At 40.9% G+C, this 19,949-nt stretch overlaps 2 protein-coding genes across 11 annotated transcripts; one reads left to right on the plus strand and one right to left on the minus strand.

Annotated features, from left to right (window-relative positions):
- The first annotated feature begins 303 nt into the window (after positions 1 to 303).
- LOC306908731 (histone H4 transcription factor) lies at positions 304 to 5,299 on the plus strand. The gene is made up of 10 exons (XM_079481894.1): positions 304 to 627; positions 834 to 989; positions 1,094 to 1,320; positions 1,413 to 1,524; positions 1,618 to 1,770; positions 1,853 to 1,927; positions 2,025 to 2,145; positions 2,242 to 2,380; positions 4,144 to 4,268; positions 4,374 to 5,299. Exons 2-10 carry the CDS (start codon positions 839 to 841, stop codon positions 4,780 to 4,782), a joined length of 1,512 nt encoding a protein of 503 aa, XP_079338020.1. The 5' UTR covers positions 304 to 627; positions 834 to 838; the 3' UTR covers positions 4,783 to 5,299.
- Positions 5,272 to 18,329, minus strand: auts2b (activator of transcription and developmental regulator AUTS2 b). Of its 10 annotated transcripts, none has more exons than XM_079481886.1 (15): positions 17,794 to 18,329; positions 17,185 to 17,222; positions 10,520 to 10,659; positions 10,340 to 10,411; positions 9,991 to 10,205; positions 9,838 to 9,882; positions 9,316 to 9,411; positions 8,758 to 8,829; positions 8,014 to 8,043; positions 7,856 to 7,927; positions 7,636 to 7,771; positions 7,313 to 7,396; positions 7,139 to 7,222; positions 6,837 to 7,050; positions 5,285 to 6,525 (listed from the first exon to the last, which is right to left on the minus strand). In XM_079481886.1, the coding sequence occupies exons 5-15, from the start codon at positions 10,033 to 10,035 to the stop codon at positions 5,409 to 5,411; spliced, it is 1,995 nt and encodes a 664-aa protein (XP_079338012.1). In that variant the 5' UTR covers positions 10,036 to 10,205; positions 10,340 to 10,411; positions 10,520 to 10,659; positions 17,185 to 17,222; positions 17,794 to 18,329; the 3' UTR covers positions 5,285 to 5,408. The 10 variants fall into 10 exon arrangements, with proteins under 10 accessions (XP_079338015.1, XP_079338006.1, XP_079338012.1 ...); XM_079481888.1 differs by having other exon boundaries at positions 6,843 to 7,050; positions 17,794 to 18,227; XM_079481889.1 differs by lacking the exon at positions 17,185 to 17,222 and having other exon boundaries at positions 5,272 to 6,525; positions 6,843 to 7,050.
- Between the last annotated feature and the right edge of the window lie 1,620 nt (positions 18,330 to 19,949).

Here is a 19,949-nt window from a genome sequence, read left to right on the forward strand (position 1 = left end):
GTAAATGGCATCACTGAACAAGTCTAGTACATTTAAAAGCAAGTCTATAGCGACTCTTTATTATTAGTGCTAAATTTTGACATTTTAAATATTCAGTTTTACTACAATCTTTTCAATTTAATCATCCTTTTTTTATAGTTTACTCTTGTAAGGCAAGGTTAAAAAGTAGTTAACCACGATGTAATGGTAAATATGAAATACACATGATGTACATTAATAATCATATTTGTATAAATGATTGTCTGTAGAAATGCATTCGGATTGTTTTTTTTACAAAACAAATTGACAAGGCTAGACGAACTCAGTGACTTTTATTTTGCCTTCGTCGCGGAACATACGTCACACCTTCCCCATCATCCCAAACAAACGCATTACCCGCGTTCGCGGCTGACTTCCTATCCGGTCTACGGAAGGATACAAGTTATGTGTCATTTAATTTAGCCCCTAAACGTTGTATTTTACGACCAGTTTGCCAAATGGCTTGATATACTTCGAGACTGTATGATTATGCTCTCTCCGTTGCTGCCTGTTTTGTGAGCGCGCTTTTAAACCTCGGCCATTTCATGACACCGAACTAGCAACTGATCTTCAAAACATCTTAACGTTACGAGACTCGATAACGTCAAAGTAAGTGAACGCAAGGATTTGATTGCCCCTTTGGCAAAGCATGACGTCGAAGCGTCATTTACGTTGTGTGCTTGAATGTGTGTTGCTCAGTTGACCACCGCTAATGTTAACCTTACCCGCCCTTGGTTACGTTTTGAGCTACCTGCTTACTACGAGACGGTAGCTTCAATACGTTAGATGGAATAACTTTTTGTATCTTTTCAAAGTTACAATGGCAAAAAGAAGAAAAGTCTCTAAAACCGTGGTGTCATGCGAGTGGGCGTCTTGCTCCTTTAAGAGTCAAAGCATGGAGGAGTTGAGTGATCACATGTCTTTGCATCTGAAGGAACACCTTGGGGAAGGAGATGCCATGGAGGAGCTAGGTATGTCATTGACATGATGTCATGATGCGTGCAATAGATTGACGTTTTTGTGTCATTGTAAATTTGAGTGTATTTACGGATATGGGTGTGTTTCTCTGTTGTAGAGGACTATCAGTGTCTGTGGAGAGGCTGTGAGTTTTTGGCTATGGGAAACCAGAGTGAGCTTGTCACTCATGCGCATTTCCACATCTTCCACAGCAAGCTGAAACACATTGGCACTCAGCTTCTTGAAACCCACCCCGAACTGCCTAGCTGCACTCAAGATCTACATAGTAACAACCTTGTTCCTGACGTCTCCGAGGGTTTTGTCTGTCAGTGGCAGCACTGCGATGTAAGTATGGATGTTTTCATTTAGAAATGTTTCTTTTGTTATATAAATAAAGGGGGATGTCATACATTTGTTTAATCTTTTGCTTCTACCAGAGCTCATTTAATAGTCCGGAATGGTTTTACCGTCACGTCGACATGCATGCACACTGCACTGAGCTTCAGCCTCTTCCTGATGGACAGCAGGCTCTGTTCTGCAGCTGGTCAGGTGGGCAAAACTAGAATGACATTGTCTCTTGTCGTCTAAAAGCTTTGTACTGTTATGTTTCTACGAAAGTTAATGTTTGTTTGTTTTTCGTAGGCTGTGATGCTTTTTTCAAGATAAAGTACCGTCTGCGTGAACATCTGCGCAGTCATACGCAAGAGCGCCTTGTTGCGTGTCCCACCTGTGGATGTATGTTCTCAAGCAATACCAAGTTCTTCGATCACATCCAGAGACAAGCTGAACCAGAAGGTCATACAAATATATTTTGTATGATTTTATGTCAATCTGCGCTTTCCAATACACACTCAACAATTCCAATTGATTTATGCAGATTCTCTCACATGTGGACATTGTGACAAAGCGTTCGCCAACGAGAGGCTTTTGCGAGATCATGTCCGTCAGCACGGTGAGTTCACTTCCAGCTTTGTTTGTTTGCATTCGATGAGTGCTTTGTGAAAGTGCGCGAGTTTGAGAGAAACTGATGTTTTCTTTTGTTTTTGCAGTGAATCACATAAAATGTCCTCTGTGTGACATGACATGCACGTCTCTTTCCACCTTGAAGATCCACATCAAATTCCGTCACTGCGATGAGAGGCCTTTTCCATGTGACTTCTGTGAGAGCAGGTGACTGCCGAGAGCTTGTATGTTGTCCACGTAAAATTAAAGTACAGAAGGCCCTGCTTCTATTTATTCTCTGTTTCTGTCTCTGTTCTGACTTAGCTTTAAGAACCAGCATGATCTACGAAGACACATGGAAACCCACAATGAAGGTGCAGCGTATCACTGTACAGTAGAGGGCTGTGGGTATTCTTCACGTATGGCGCACACCATGAACCAGCACTACAAGCGAGTACATGAGGTCAGCCAGCAGGGGGTGGTAGAACCACAGCTTTGAGTTTTTTTAAAAGCTAAAATAAAATGTGAACTCTGAGTTTGAGGTTTCAGAACAGCTGACATGAGATAGTTCTATCAACTCTGGGTAGGATTACCTTGAGTTAAGCGCATGCACCATGACTACGACAAGCCATGATCAATAGCGCTCCTATATTATGATTCACCATGACAGTGGTGCCAAAAAAAGCAACATGGCGGCAGAAAGCTTGAGAGCGAGGCACACTTTCCGCTCTGCATACAGTGGATTTACTAATGTGTTGAAAATGACTTAATTAAATAAATAATAGATCTACCAATAAACAAACAAATGAATAAAGGAATGACACAACAGCAGTAATACAATTCCCCATCATTGCTCTAGTGGTGAATGTGAGACGTCATGGTGTATAGGAAACTTGTTAGGGTGTCAGACTTTTGTGTCAAAGTCAGTCTGATCACCAGTTTGAACCCTGCTCGGAGCAGATTTGAGTAGGAATGGCTGCACGTCTAAATTAATTGTTTGTTACCTAATCAGGTCCTGAATTGCTCTCCTGAAATCAAAGTACATCCCAATAAATTAATACAGCCTCTTCACATACATGTTCCTCTATAAAAGCACATATGACATTTTAGTCACTGAGATGGTCTCTGTGTGATCAAAATGTGTGCCATGAATGAATGAGGTACACCACTTGCACTTTAAAAAGGGGGAGGAGATCGAACCAGGTTAGGTTCACAGAGTAAGTTACTATGGTTACTGATTCTGAGTAAGTAACCTCTCTTTTAGAAACGGGCTTGAGTTACTCCGCTTTCTATGGTTTGACATTCCTCACATTCTGAAACCGAGAACCCAGAGTTTCCCTAATTTTAGGGTTAATATACTCAGTTTTCACTAAACTTCCTTTCTGAAACGGGCCACAGTACGACAAATCTCTATTGACATGATTTAAGTACAGTTATTTTACCACAGGAAATATTTTGTATTTATCGCTCAACCAAAAACAGTTCAAGGAAAATACAGCCACGGTAAAAATGAAGAGTTCATTCAAAATTTTGATTTCAAATCAGCGTTTCTAGTTGTATTGTGGCCATTAGAGTCCAGTGTTTGTTGAATTTGAACAGAGTCAAACCTCAGGAGTGACATAACGTCTGTGATAATCATCCAGGTTATCACATTAAAAAAAAAAGAATTTAACTTATGATTAATGCAACAATAATATTTGTAATGTATTTAGGAAAAGTAAATATAAACGTGTTTTCTTTGCAGTATTTGAGGTCTGAAAAAATACAGATAATCTTTTCTGTTATTTTGACCTGTTTCTCTAGTTTTCATTTTCTGCAAATAAATGCAAATGGAAACAATATTTTTATTTGACGTTTGGGAGAAATATTGTTAGTAGTTCACAGAATGAAACAATAATGATCATTTGACCTATATACCTATAAATAGTAAACTCAGAAAAACTGAACATAGTCTTTAAAATGGTCTCTTAATATTTTCTACAGCTGTATTTATATAGATACACCCTGTTGAACGTAAAGCACATATATAGCCATATAGCTCACTGGCATCAAATCCAGTGAAACCAGTAACTTCCGAATGTAATGACGTAAAGAATGTTAAACTATTGCTTTATTTACATACTTCTATACAATTGCCATTAAAACGTTTTACAATTTAGTTGAATAGTTAAATTATCTGTTTTATCAACTCATTCCACTAATATATTCAGTAACCTTCTGCATCAGGATAACATGGTTCCAAGGTACAAGTGCCACCTTTGCGACAAGACGTTCTCTTGGTGTTACACACTTACCCTCCATCTCCGAAAGAAGCATCAACTGAAATGGCCATCTGGTCACTCCCGTTTCAGGTAAGTGAAAAACACATTAACACAGACATAAAACTTCAACTGTGATTCATATGGTTACCCGATTTCATTCGTGTAGTGATTTCCACAATTTCCTGTTCTAAACAGGTACAAGAAGGATGAGGACGGGTACCTGCGGCTCAACATGGTGCGCTATGAGACTGTGGAGGTCACGGAAGAGTTAATAAAGAACATGGCTGTTAAACACACCCCTCGCAAAATCTCCAATTCAACCCAAGGTCACCCCAAGGAGCCTGCGCTGCATCCCGACAGCGGAGAGAGCACTCCTCAACACTCTTCCTCGCCTTCATCTCCCTCCTCATCGTCATCCACCTCAGAGCTCATTGAGGCGGCCGACAGCAGTGCATTGAACGGGGATGAAACGTCTGTGTATTGTGTGTTGAACACTGTGACTGATGTGAATGGAGAACCAGAGGAAGTGGAGTCTGGCGGGCCATCAGGGGCTGTTATAGCTCTGGCTGCGGTGGCTAGAGGTCTGGGAATGGACGTTGTGTAATATCTAATGAAGTTTTACCGGATGGGCAACATATTTTAACACTTTTTGTGCACGGGATGTCAGGAAGAAGAGCCTGTTTTATTAGATCAGTGTTGTTTTAACACGCTCATTTCAATTGATGATGTTCATCTGTTGTTTGGCATTTTGTAGCTTTTTAATCTCAGGTATTATTTTAGGAAATATATTGTCCCCTGGGAATTTCATATAGCACTCTGGAAACGTTCCAAAAAATGTTCATACATTTTTACTCTTGATGTTTTAATTGTTTTAAAAAACATGTTTTGGCTTTTATTTGTATTTTTTGCTAGTAAATGGTCAGGAATGATAGGGTAAATATTTGCGAGAATATAACTAACAAATCTAGTTTATTTTTATCTATATTTGTTGAATATTTGACATTTAATTGCACTGTATTAGTGTACCATTATAAGCAGTCGCCTTGCTGTGGTTGTATAAAGTTTACACCTCAAACATCAACATAAAATAAATAAACAAATGTTTTCCTCAGAATTAATTTTATTCTTTGACCAAAAACAAAAGCATAATTTCATGAGCACTGTACATTATAATAACTACACTTTGTTTGATGTGAAGTGCTTGTTATAGGTAGATTCTCACAGTCAACTTCACCGAGTCTCAGCGTCTCTGTGCAGGAGGGAACCAGGTCTGTCTGTAAGAGGTGTCATTCGTCTCGGTGACCCTGACCGTGCAGCTAGCATTGGGAAAAGTGAGTGTGGTGGGGCGTGTACATAAGCAGCAGGTAGAGTCCTGTAATGTGGGGCGTGCGGTAGCCCGTGGCTCTGGTAGGGTGACGCAAGGAACCCCGGATGAGCCAGATGGGGATCCAGTGCCATTTGGTGCATGGCCAGCAGGCGACTCCTCTCGCTGTCCTCACGCAGGAGAGCCAGGCGCTGCCGCTCCTCCAGTTGACTCCTGTGCTCAAATGCTATGGACTGTAAAAACATCTCCCTTGGGTAAGCAGGGTGACCCATCATGGCACGCTGCAGTGGGTCGGTCCTCATCAAGAGTTCTTTTCCCAAAGAGTCTCTTCGAGGGAGATCTAATCCCCTGTACATGTTCCTCATGGATTCCCAATGTTGTGGGGAGTAAGGCAGCCTCTCGGCTCCTGGTAACGGACCCATTCCCAGGAAGGGTGAGAGCAGACGAGCCCTGTCGAGGCTGGGATGTCTGTCGAGGCTGTAATGTCTGTGGAGGCTGGGATGTCCACCTGGGATTCCCATTGGCAAAGGAAGAGGTGAAGGATTTATCCCAGGCGTTCTGGGACCCTGCCATGTTTTCTCCACACTCTTCTGATGTATAACATCTGACTCCTGATCGTCTCTCTTTTCCTCCTTGATCCTCACCTTGCTGCTCTTTTCATACTCGATTCTGACCTTCTCAGGGGGCTCCCACGGTTGGACATCATTGTTCGGCCTCTTTAAATCATCTTTATGTAGCTTCGGTGATGAGCTTTCCTTTGCTGTTGGCTTCTCTTCAGCAGGTTGCTGCTCAGATTTTACATCCTTCTCTCTTCTGTCACTCTGGATCTCTGTGTTTCTCTGATTCTTGGGTTCTTGCGTCTGTTGCTGGAGCTCTTGTGTTGGTGTTTTCTCTCTCAGCCGTTCGTCGTCTTTTGGGTGATCTGGAGAGGAAGCTTTAGACATCTCTGTTGATTGTGTGTTATCCAATGTGCCGTGTATGATGGGGGATGAATTTCTTCCATTTGATTTCTCTTTTGTCTCCCTGTAATGTGATTGAAATAAAGGATGATTTCATCTTTAGGCTGGATGTCATTACTGTATATTATATAATTTATAGTATATATCCCTTTATTATTTTTATCTGTAGAGCGTTGGGCTTGTGATCAGAAGGTTGCCGGTTCTAATCTCAGTGCCAACAGGTCATGACTGAAGGGTTCTTGAGCAAGGCACCTTAGCCCTGATTGCTCTGCAGTAATGTGCCACTGTATAAAACTACTTGTAAGTCGCTTTGGATAAAAGCGTCTGCCAAATGTAAATGTAGGTGGTATCTGTGGATAGTAATGGATGACTTACACAAACCTTTCCTGATCATCTTTGACCAGAGAGTCCTTCTTAATAGTAGTTTGGTCCATACTGGACGAAACCCTTTCTGGTTCAGAAGACCTCGGACGCAGAGGGGGTGTTGGGAATGAAGATGGAGTTTGCTGCAGTCGATTCCAGGGCTCCAGTGGCCCACCAGGAGTTCCCACTGGTGTACCATCTTTAAGGGCAAGGGATGCATTCGGTGCTATGGAGGACAAAGAGAAAGATTAGCAATGCATAATCACCTTATGGCTGCAAAGATGTTTATTAAAAACATTTATGGATGTTCTTACTAAGCGTTGGGTTTCCTAGTCCTCCAAAAGCAGACACGCTCAGTGCAGTTAAACCTCCAAAGGGGGGTGGCTTGTTAAGAGGCTCTACAGAACAACAGAGAGATTGGTTTACATTATAAGCAGTAATAGCGATGTATATATATATGATGTTCTGCTGGGTAAAGGTAGCCTTACCGGGATGGGGGACAAGACTGTGGAGATTACTTGGGCCATGTGGTAAGGGTGGTCTGTATGGTGAAACTGAAGGATGTGTGGGACCTAACAAGAGAGCAGTGAGTGATTCATTAATGAAGTCAAGCTGTCTTTATCCTGGAACAATAATCCTGCCGAACAAACGTATGTCACACCGTACATAAACTACTGGTGAAAATTGTGTCTTGATTAGATTATTGTCCCAGCACTGAGCCTGTAATGTGATTGGTTAATAGGGATATTGTTCCAGGTCCAAAAAAAGACGGTGATCCACAAACACACCTTGGCTTCATCTTTTAATTTACCTGCATTAGAGAGGATGGTAGCAGGGCGAGGTAAATCACGCTGCTGCAGTCCCATGAAGCTCGAAGCGGGTGATCGATTCATAAACTCAGGTTTAAACCCAAAGTCTAGTTTATGTGGCTCAATCTGCATTTGCTTCTGTAATGAAAAGAGAAATAAGTTAATACAATACGTTGTACAAAATTACGCACACAAATTGTGACTGGTGTGATTTGAACTTACTTTCATTCTTTGCTGATGATGGTAAACCTGCCACGCAATGTGCACATGCATTGCACACCACTTCCCAGGTTTCTATGGAAACAAAAAAGGGTAAATAACTGTCCCTGGTTTAAGAGGTTGATTTAAAACACATTTTAATAGTCAGATGAGACTCTTACCTTTGCTTTAGGACACATGGGATCCAAAAGCTGTAAAATACATATTACAAGTATTAAAAATTATCCTTGTATTTCCCATATGAAAGACAGTAAAAAAAGCAGTAAATATTTAATGAATTTAAGGGGTCATATGGTGTGAATTCGTGTCTTTTGTGTGTTATAAGTTACCCATGCATGTATTAGACATGTAAAATTGCTAAATTTGAGGTGTCGGCACAAAAGATGCATTCTATCTAAAAGTGAATGCTCACCCAGAGCTGCCTAAAATGCCTCGCGTAACCACACCCCCACAAATCTACATCAGTTCGTGGTATGTTTTGACTAAGACCGCCCAAATGTAAACGCAAGTAAGGTGGGTGTACCTATCAGTACAATTGCGTTGGAACCTGAATTTCCAAATATGGTAAGAGGCGTTACATTTCCGTCACACGCTTGCAGCATTCGACCAATCACTACGCAATGCTTAACTGGCCAATCATACCACATGAGCTTTGTAAAGAATCTGCTCGTTTCAGAGAGCCGGGGCAAAGAGGAGATACAAACATGCAATCGTGTATACACATGAAATCGTGTATTACAAACTTAATCATGTATACACGTGAAATCTAAAAGAAACTTAAATCGTGTATACACATGAAATCTAAAACAAACGATAATATTTGTTTTAGCAGTGTCATATGACCCCTTTAATGTGGCTCAGTCTGATTAGAAAAGATGGGAAAGTGATAGGAAATGGAAACTTACTCTCGGCTCTTTCTGTAAATGTTGGTGTGACATTGTTCCAGGTCTTGACACCACATCTAGTGGGTTGGAAGCCTACAAATACAAATACTCATGAATATAATGTCTACATAAATTATACTAAATATATAACTTTATTCTGAATTCGAAGTGTACATTTCTAGCATAATTTCCTTATGTTGAATATATGCAGCTAGATAAATGATGCATATGGTTACACTTATCATTCACTCTGTCTGAATTGCAATATAGTGTCTTTTATGTACCATCACACCATCTCGTGTTACTGTAAAGTGATACTATCAGATGGTATTTATTTTGCGTTTATAAGGTACTATTAAGAATACCTTGGTACTATCAATGTATATGGCTAAAAACACAGTTATACAGTGGCAGTTTTTGTAAGTGTAGCAGCTTATCAAGAAGAAACAGAACGCCAGACAATCTCCTTTCTTTTTCCTTTTCTTGGCGGGGGTCACCTTTCAACAATGTCGGAGCTTTTTGAGAACACTGTGCGATTTAAACAAAAGAGAAATGTAAGAGCCAGAGAGACAGGCAGACCTTGGGCTGAAAAGCTCCCTGGAGAGAGCTGAATGATCCAGCAGGTGGAACTACAGGAGGTATTCCAGTCATTACTGATGGATAGGACGGAACCAACTGGAGTCAAACAGCAGAAAAATTTCATTAATGTCTGTAATGTGCTGATTCAGGACACAAAGCAACAAACGCATTAAAAACTATAATAACCTCAAGTGTTTATCAAACTGCTCATAAACATTCAAAGTAACAGTACTGATAGTAGTAATTCAGATTTAAAGGAACAGTTCATACAGAAATAAAAAAAGTATTTGTGAACACTCATGTTATTCAAAACCCGTTTATGACTATATGTTTTGTGTCCCACAGAAGAAGATATTTTGAGAAATGTCTAAGTGGTTTTGTGTCCATACAATGAAAGTAATGGGGGCCAGGGTTGTTTGGTTGTTGTTTGCACATTCCTCCAAATATGTTTTTTTCAGTATAAGAAATCCAGGTTTGGAATGACATGAGGGTGAGAGAAGGATGAACTCTGTCTCAACTTACACCATGTCTATGAAAGGTGTCCACCTTTTCTGGGTATTTGTCAAACTGCAGAACAAACAAAAAAAATTGAATTATTTATTTACTAGATCTATTTATGCAGTAAATGTTAATGTTCCAGCTTTACCAACACAGACTATGAAAGCAAATCCTCACTTGTCTAGCAGGGGTACGCACCAGTGGTGCAGCTGGACTGGGCATGATGGAGGGGGGGAAGGGTGTGAAGGTGTGTTGATGCGTGTGTTGGTGTGTGTGCTGGTGTTGATGGAACTCAGTTCGCAGGTACGCCGAAGGAGCCTGTGCACCCCCTCGATCAACTGTCTGTGAGGCCAGGAACCGAGAGTTTAACTCCTGTCGTAGTAGGTCGTGCTCTGCAAGTGGAGTACAACTGAGTGAATAACAATGCCATAGGAAGTATACCAAATGATGAAAATAGAGCAAAACAATTTACACCTCAGTCTAAGAGACAAATATTAGTGATTATTGATATGGGGCTCTGTTTTACCTGTGTAAGGACCTGTAGGTGGCGCCCCAGGTGCAGCACTTTCTGTTAAGAGGGCAGGTGGAGGAGGCAGGGCTGTTGATGGGGCAAACATGTTGAGGTGTTCAGAGGAGGTGACAGTTTAAATGCACCCCTCTTCTTTTGCCTGTGTCGATGTACCCAAAAGTGCACAAATGTTCTTACAAGTTGCTCTGGAAGGTGAAAGACTATTTCCTTAGGTATTTCTTGAAGGAGGTGATTTGGTTCTAAATATCTCCTCCTTGCAGCATCGTGTGTGTTGCTTGCTGATCTCGCATCTGTGGTATAAGCAACATCAGCAAGATCTGAAAGTAAAAAACAGTTGCGTCAACGACACAGGAGACTGTAACTATGTGTTAATACACCTCTAAATACATAGTTATGACTATTATATTGCATTTCTGTCAGTAGATCCTCCAAAAACTTACACACGGGCACTACCATATAGTATATATTGTGTCATTTAGTAAGATATTTATCTATTTCTTCTTGTTTATTTTATCACAGTTACCACTGCCAAATTGTACGTAAAGCTGCTTTGAAACAATGCAAAACTGTGAAATGCGCTATATAGATGAAATTGAATTGAATTGATAAAACAATCATGATTATGAATATGGCATCAATACTTGAAATTTTGCTTTGGAAGCATTCACTCTCATTCTCTCTATACGTTGAGGGCAATTTATTGAGCAAAAATAGAACATTTTGATTTGTTAAATTAATTTGAATGAATTAAGATTTCAATAGATATCATGAAAATATCGCCAGTGTGAATGCTGCTGCACACGATAACCGTGTAGCGAAAATCCGATATCATGACAGCCCTAATAATATTTTATAAAATGCTAGTTGATCACTTTAAACACTACAATTTTCTGTGTGGTTGTCAAGGTGTTGCTATGGGGTTGTGCGGAGACTCCTCCCACAACCTTACTGGGAAAAAACATAATTTATACGATATTAATGAAATGTAATATGGTGATGTTGTTAAACAGTGGCATGCCATGTTGCAGTCAAGGAGTCACGGCAAAGACAGCCTCACTGAAAGATACAAAAGCGCTGAGTGTCTCTCTTTTAGCATCGTCCATTTAACACGCTTTTTGTCATGGCCGTACCGCAGTCTGACGTTGGTTTCACCGTGACATTTACGGGTCCCTCCCAGGGGGCCACTAACAGTGAATGCAAATGCAATGAAGGGGTAAAATCCCTTGGGGTTTTGCCCATCTATACAACCTGCAATTACCTCCTTTTAAACAGCACTCGGGCACATAAAGCAAAGCAGTAAATCTCCTTTGTGTCGAGCTGTCAATTTGGGCCTTTTCTCCAGTCCCTGCTGTATCTATAGTGAAAAGTCTTTTCAGGGCTCTATAATGGATTGTTAGCTTCTCCGAGGGGTTTGCCGAACGCCAGGGGTCTGTGGGGGCGGGAATGCAGGGGGCAACTTATTCGCCTGAGCTGAGCTCACAAATCCCTTGTGATGACCTGGTTGCATTGAATTGTGTGACCAGGGGGTCATTTGACGTATGAGTAAATATCTTTGGAGAAAAGCAGGCATTTTCCAGTGGAAACTACATATAAATTGTTTAGAAGTCCACGGCATGCAAACAAAGTGTACGATAGTCTCCAGAATGCAAAAGACAGAGCAACATATCAAGGCTAAATGAGACGGATCTGAAATGCCCTCTGGAATCTAGAGAAAGAGAGAGAGGAGAACAGAGTTCCCATAATGAGAGATACAGAGCACATGGCACGGCTCAATAGCTGGACCTGCTACAGTCTAATTGTGTAAAGCTAAATAATAGGCACAGCGAGTCTCTAATAGGCCTTTGGATCATAATGGCTCCGGCGTTTAAATCTAATTTGCATCCAGTTTGATCAAAGCACAGCGTGTACCGATGCGCCCTTCCAAAAAACCAAGCAATAACCAAACAAACAATTCAAATAAATCAAAACACAATTTCGCCTATTTAAACCCAAGCCCATTTCCAGAACATTCGCTTTGCCTAAACTGCTTATTTTCAATTAGTGTCATGGCGCAGTAATGCTCCATTTTGATGCGAAGCTAAGCTTCTGTTTGGAGCTGTCAGGCCACCGGCAAATTTGTCTTCCTGTGTCAGTTGGCAGCTTCCCTCTCCAAGCCATTTTTGTCATTCATCAAGCCCATTACTGGGCCTAAACCTTCCAGGCATGCAGAAACCAATCGTCTAATCCCTCCTTTCTCACAAAAACAAGATTAGCTAGAGGTTAAACACTCGTGTTCTTTCAATTTTGTCCTTGACGGGGTGCCAGGGGGAGATCCTTTAATCTTGTGAAGGGAGCTGTTGGAGGGAGCTTTGTGTGTACGCTAGACAAGCGGGGCTCGGGCGTAGCGCAGGTAAGCTCTCCTAAAAACTCCCTGTAATCTTCCAATCGCAGAGCGTTTGCTTGAGGTGAGCCCTCTGTGGTGTCTAATAAATCATACACCGACGTAGAGAGCGGTGTGGGTTGTTACTGAAGCGCAGTTGGCGGATGACTGAGAGAAACAGTTGTTTTTGCAGGCCGGCAGGTTCCCACATGGTTTAAGTTTAGTGTGAATGAAGTGCAGTCAGCGTACGGCGCTCAGCTGTTCAAAAGCACCTCTTTGACACTCGACAAGCGTGTCCGAGAATATAACACCGCTACAGTTTAGTATCCGACATTATGGGATGATCGTGACAGTTTGCTGAAAACATCTGCAAATAAGCTACGCTAAAAAGAACAGCACAACCTCACTAGCCAAATCTGGTTGATACTCGTTTCTGTCTGATGGAACTGGTTGTGACTTTTCGCTGGTCAAGTTAGTAAAGAAGCTTGGTGGAGATCCAAAACACAACTTGTGCTGGACATTACAGAATAAAAACGGTTCAGAAATACAAATACACCAAAGCTAGAAAAATGACTCAAAAAACCTCCTACCTCTTAAGAACCCTTATTTTTAACCGTAAAGTGTCCACATCTTTAAAGAAGCCTTTTCAGTCATTCCACCGGGTTCAGGAAGTTCTGTGCGGTGCAGTCAGCAGGCGTTCAACAGCTCTTGAATAAGACACAGGGGAACTGTATCCTTCTGTATTCTCAAACTGCCCGTCTGCCTGCAGGATCACAGTCTGTGGTGTAGGGTATCACATAGACTAAGCGAACACTTCCCTTATTGCCTCACTGCTCTCTCTCTCTCTCTCTCTCTCTCTCTCTCTCTCTTCCAACTCTAGTTAATACATCAAAGCACTTAGCCAACTGGGTGGTGCACACACAGGATTTTCACACTTACTGTGATTTACATCAAACATTAAAATAGTCAAGTATATAGAGATCTGCATTTGAATGTAAATGTGACTTTTTTATTTTAAAGAACTACCAAATGATCTTTGTCTGCTCTAAAATCCTACTACACATCACCTAATGTATTTCCCTAAGAACACACGTTGTTCCTAGCCTGTATCATTTTTGTTGTTCTACTGAACACAAAAAGAAATATTTGGAATAATGTTTGTAACCAAACAGTTTTGGGACACTATTGACTACAATAATAGGAAAACATCTACTGTGGTAGTAAATGGTGACCCAGAACGGATTACTTTCCCACGTTCTTTAAAATATCAAAATATGTGTTATACATACAAAGAAATGTATACATGTTTGAAACAACTTGAGGGTGAGTGAATGATTACAGATGACAGAAACTTAAATGAAGGCTAACTTTGATCTTTTGACCCATGATGGAGCAACATACTAGCAGTAAATTGATCTTCAAAGATTACATGTATTCAATCTCATTTAAAAACATAAGTCTGTAAACATATTCACAACCTGCATATACATGTATGTTTGAAGCTAAATAGCTTTTAGAACTTGATTGCATTTAGAAATGCCCAATTGCACTTTCAAAACCTCATTTCATCAGACATATACAGCACACAATAGAGACTTAGTTAAGCAAGCCATCTCATGTTATTATAAATTAATCCCTTCACAATAGGACGATGTGAAAGGACGTATAGGTTGCCGTGAGCGAAATGCATAGGTGGCTGTGAGCGTTTTCTCCCACAGCCAGCACAATAGCTCATTGAGCCGTTTCATTATTCAGTGGTCAGGTTACACTCGGTGGGGGATTAGTAATGAGGATGTGTACAAAATGCCTGCTGATGCATTGTGGGATAGGCCGTACCTCCCGGGTTCAAAGAGACAGAGTGTCAAACTTGACTTTCTGTAGCTATAAAAGATCTTGCTTAACCTGACTTCACAAATGATTAATAAGCCTTAGGCTTGACCTAAGTGTTAAAGCAGTGGTCAGCTAACACAGCTCTCGTGTTTGTGTCTGAGTTGGGGGCAATATGAGCTCTAAAGTTGGATAGCTGAAGTGTTTATTTGAGTTGTGTTGAAAGCCCCAAACAGGCAGCTGTCTCGCTGATCTCTCAACAGCGCCGATGTCGCTATACGGTCTTCCTCGATGCTTGGGCCAGGCCCGGCTCGGGTTACCACGGGAACAATGTGAACCCTGTTCTGGCTGGCTATCTCACATAATTCGTTGTACTAACATGTATACCTGTGTCTGCGATGGACAGGGAATGAACGGATTATTCAACGGCCTTGAATAGTCTCACTCCACTTTGAAGGCAGCTACAAAGGTCTTTGTGTAAAATGCATTCTGGTTGATTTCAATCTCCGTCTTAAAGGGACAGCTCAATCAAACATAAAAATTCTGTCATCATTTACTCGAGTAGTTCAAAATCTGTTTCGGAGAACGCAGAGAAAGATATTTGAAAGAATGTTTGTAACCAAACCGTTCTTGGCCACCATAGTAGGAAAAATAACAATGGCAGTCAATGGTGCCCCAAAGCAGTTTTCTTTCCTCTTCAAAATATCTTCTTTTGTGTTGAACAGAACAAGTACATTTATAAAGCAATTTGTCCTACTATGAAATGATCATTGCTTGACCAAGATGATATACCAGCTTAAACCAGTTCCTAGGATCCTAGTTACCAGAAATGAAAAACCCTCCATCCTGGCCAGTTAGCACTCCTCAGCCAAAACTTAAGGCTAAGGCAACGACAGATCCACAAATAGACCTGCAGTAATTCCTGGCAGATTTACTTTACGGTGGTGAGTGAAGCTGTCAACTTCTGACAGCCGAGTGTCAGATTCTCAGCATGCTTCCTCAAAATGACATGTAAGCAATATCAGCACACAACCATAACAACAGAAGGCTTAAGATATTCAGTGTGTGACAAAAACATACATTACAGTCTAACAACGCACACGTTCAGAGGCAAGTGATAAAAAATATGATGTGTGGAAGAATGCTTCTAACCAGACAGATTTTGTCCCCCATTGACTACCAAAAGTGCTCCAGAACTGTTTGCTGTCCCTCGTTCGTCAAAATGTATTTTGTGTTCAACAGAACAAAAAAAAAGATAAAGTAATTGTTCCTACTATGGGAGTCAATGGGGGGCAAAATCGGTCTGGTTATTAGCATTCTTCCAAACATATTTCTCTGTGTTCGTCAGAACAAAGACATTTATACAGATTTGGAACAACTCGAAGGTGAGTAAATGATTTCAGAATCTGTATTTTGAGTACCAGTAATTCACGAAGATGTTTCAGCCATCATCTGTTTTATGTATCATATTAAAAATATATATTTAAAAACAGCTCTACAAATTAATGCTTTAAACTCAGAGAAATCTAATCTAATTTCTGCTTACATTTTGAAAATAAATCCTTTGTGTCTGCCCTTTTTATGATGCATAATATCTTATGTGATTGTATGTGCAAATAAATCTTGTTTCTAAGGATGCTTATAGCTAGAGTAACAAATGCCATTGTTGCCGAATACGACACATGTAAGATCGAACACGTTGTACAAAGCGGCAGCAGGTTGACCCGAAGTCATGTTGACCCATGAGCTCAGCGAGACCAGTGCTGGTGGCCAGACCTTGGCCCCTACTGACAAATGTGCTAGACAGAAGAATGGAATGCACCCGGTCTTACTTCAAGACGTAAATTCCATTAACTATTGCTGGTGACTCTATAAAAGTAATCTGGTTAAGTTCTTAAGTGCCTCTGATTTGATTTTAGCACACTTAAGAGACAAAAACAGCTTGGAGCGAGTAACGTTGAGTGACATGGAGAAGACCAATAAAGGCTATTATTAATGTCTTGTGACTTAAAAGCATAAGTGTGCCAAGAAAAAAAACTGAGACTGAGTGAGTCCTGATACATAAATCAGCAAGGTTAAAGTGTTTTTTTTGCGAGCAGGCTGCTGAGTGACCGACCTCCCTATCCAATTATGTTTAAAGATTACCAGCATGCACTTGGCCTGAATACACCCACCTCCTAACTTATCGAGATGCAAATTGGCTCTAAGATCATTGTGTTTAATGCCATGTCGTTAATATATTTCACTTTTCATCATATTTCAAAGATGAAATGCTATGATACTGCAAGAATTCACTTGGATTATCACATTGCGGAACAGAATGTGTTGCGATCTCTACACAAATGCAACCTCCAGTTTTTCTGTATACCACAAAATAGGAGTATAAATGTAATATTTCTAAAAGATATGAAAATACATTCCAAATACTCCACGTACACCACGTTTTGGGTTTAAACAGATATTTGTAAAAACGATATCTAACAATTTCCCCCAGAGATTGTCAGATATAAACACTGCTTAAGAATTCTCACCCATGGAGGCAAATGAACACATATCATGTTGATTTATTCATGGGAATGCAGACCTGCATGGCCAATGATGAATTTAGTATTGAATTTGAATGTTAAATGTGTACATTGTGAAGAGATTTGCATACCTTCATTTGGAATTTATGAGTGTGTCTGTAAGGGCAACCTGCAACATTAACACAATTACAGTGAATAGAAATGATATAGCAAACCTCTTTAATAATAATAATAATAATGATAATACAGTACTGCTGTCAGGCGCAAGAGGGCACTCTCTCACCACCTCAGAAAGCACATGACAAGCGCACCGTTAACCCAATGCTTTCAGAGAAAACACGCGAAAATAATGATTTATTCAGATTTTTTTGTGAAAGGAAACACAACCCCAACGTCGACACAATGAAAACTAATGAAAAATAGACACTAAGTAATGTTTGTAAAGCCTATTTATATGGATATCCTGGCTAACTTAACGTTAACGCAATAACGTTGACTGAAGCAAAAACAAACTCGGTCGAAAATGTATTATTTCATTAGACTTTGCCCCAGGAATATTACAGCCTGCTGTGTTTTTGCAGGTTGTTTATCATTTATTACCATGGTCATCGTTTACACCAAAGATCATCAAACTATGATTTTTGTGGTGAGACAAAATTTGTGGTTACGGTTTAACTACCAAAAAAAGATAAAATGCGATGAGCTTGCTGTGTTCTGGCAAGGGTTAAAGGATGACTTACCCTAAATGTCAATGAAAAGATGAAGAGATGTTGACAACACTCCGGTCCTCCTTAATAAAAACGACTGTAATCCCAAATCAGAGAAACAACCATCAAAAGGCTCCCGGAAGTTCTTACAAACGCGTTTTCCTCACAGTTGCTTTTCTTTATAAATACGAAAACGTCTAAAACGCAGGGAAAACACAAACAGCTTTGATGTTGTGTTTGTTTGCAGTATAACCTACACCTGTTTACCCCTTCGGAAGTCTAAATATGCATGTAGAAAAAGTCAATCCGAAGCAAATCCTTTATCAAGAAACTGAATTTGTATCCAATAATATCCTCCAGGAATGGTAAACGGGAAGCTTTGAGGTTCTTTCCCAGCGCAAATCCAATCGCGAAGCAGGTTTGCGTGGAATCGCAGATCCGAGTGTCTCCTGCCCACAGCTCCGCGCAGCTCCCTCAGTAGTGCACAGTACATTCCTCCGATCCCTCCCTGAAAGGACACGCCCACTCGTGCTCGCTTACACGCCTCCCTCCTCATCTCCCTCGGGCCCAGCCTCCTCTCACCTCCACACATACATAAAGACGGACAGTCCGGTGCTCACGGCCATCCTCTTCATTACAGGCTGAGAATAACGAGTGCAGAATGCTGATGACACTGAGACCACACTTCTCTCTCATTGGGCCACAGCATCAGCTTTAATTAATGCTGTGCTGTGATTGTATGCCACCCGGATTCTTCGTGGGGTGAGAAAAAAAACCCATTTGTATCTGCCATGGCTTATTATAAACGTTTCACATGAACGTTAACGTCACGAACACTGTGTTGTAGAATTCTCGAGGGAGTCTGAAACCGATTGTAAATTCGTCAGCACGGTCCAGAGGCGTCATGCACCCTTTTTTTGTTATGTAGGGGAGAACCAGTGGCGATCTTGGCTAAAGAACTAGTTCTATATATGAGATGTGTTAGTTTAGTGGTATCGTTTTGGTTTTGCATTCTATGAAAACCATTTCCAGGTCTGACGTTTTGGAAATAAAGAGAATTTTGAAATAGTTTCTCTATGGAAAAAACTTCTTTGACATTTTAACTCTTTTTCTTCTGTGTTTAGTGATGTGAGGCTGGGTACGGAAGATTACAGCGAATGAAAAAGGTCGGATAGATGTATGAATATGAGATTTATGCAACAGTTTTAAACAACAAAGAGGTTTTTTGCAACAGTTGTCATGCTTGTATTATCAAGAGAAGCAAGTCATTTCTTTGGAAGTCGCATTCAAAACCACTTGGCTCGACCATATGAACAAGCTGCTTCTGACACACCATCATCCTCCGCGGGATCAACCAATCACAGCGCACCTCATGGGACCGAGAGCTGTGAATGTCAGCGTGAAAAGGGCATGGCAAGATGATAGATCACAAGACAGAAAATTATCACAACAGATATATCACATAATTTATTATAACCGTCAACACCCCTGTGGGAGGAGACACATGAAAGCTCCCTGGGCTGGTGTGACTGTAGCCTCATGTCTTGTAACGCATCGTCCTCTTTGAACCGTGCCTCGCTGAAGAGCCGGGGATGGGCTCTCGGGGGAGATAGTGCAAGACTTCAAAGTCCGTAGCCCGCCAGGATCGCGGGGAGGTCTCATTCAGTCACTGGCCCTGTCGGCCCTGAGGGGGTTTCTAATTGCATTTCACAGGCCCTGAACAAAACAAGGCCTTGTTCAAGCTGAAGTTGGTCCTCCTGCTGGGATGTAGCTGTGATTTGCGACTCCTCAGTGGGACATGGATCTTCAGCGTGCCAGCGCAGCAGAGCAAAACAGTTTCGACTTCTCTCTTCTGATGGCACACACCGGGATACCGATCAACGAATGAAATGGAGGAAAACACATGCGGCCACAACACAGTCTCCCCTTGGATGCTTTCGATTTGTGGTACTGCAGGCAGATGTGTGAGATGAAAAATGTATACAGAGCTACACAAGAGACTCCAAATCGTATTCAGGCGATCGGATATCATAAAATATGAGGGGAGGGGGGGTTGTTTTATAATTCATAAGTTACAAATAATGATTTTACTTTCAACTAGCTGATCCCGTCGTTATTACTGTACTTTATGTCTTGACTGTGTGGATTTCTAATATAAGCATAGCCATTATTTATGAGTTATTTTGCAA

This window comes from Barbatula barbatula (genome assembly GCF_947034865.1).
Source record: "Barbatula barbatula genome assembly, chromosome: 19".
In the NCBI taxonomy this organism is placed as follows: domain Eukaryota; kingdom Metazoa; phylum Chordata; class Actinopteri; order Cypriniformes; family Nemacheilidae; genus Barbatula; species Barbatula barbatula.

What these genes read in the sequence shown, in the direction of transcription:
- LOC306908731 (XM_079481894.1), top strand. Translation starts at nt 839, where the DNA reads ATGGCAAAAAGAAGAAAAGTCTCTAAAACCGTGGTGTCATGCGAGTGG. An exon ending in GTCAGTGGCAGCACTGCGAT is followed by an intron (nt 1,321 to 1,412) that starts GTAAGTATGGAT and finishes TGCTTCTACCAG; the next exon opens with AGCTCATTTAATAGTCCGGA. An exon ending in ACTACAAGCGAGTACATGAG is followed by an intron (nt 2,381 to 4,143) that starts GTCAGCCAGCAG and finishes CTTCTGCATCAG; the next exon opens with GATAACATGGTTCCAAGGTA.
- auts2b (XM_079481880.1), bottom strand. Translation starts at nt 10,430, where the DNA reads ATGTTTGCCCCATCAACAGCCCTGCCTCCTCCACCTGCCCTCTTAACA. An exon ending in ACACCTTTCATAGACATGGT is followed by an intron (nt 9,412 to 9,837) that starts GTAAGTTGAGAC and finishes GTTTGACTCCAG; the next exon opens with TTGGTTCCGTCCTATCCATC. An exon ending in ACTAGGAAACCCAACGCTTA is followed by an intron (nt 7,051 to 7,138) that starts GTAAGAACATCC and finishes TGTCCTCCATAG; the next exon opens with CACCGAATGCATCCCTTGCC.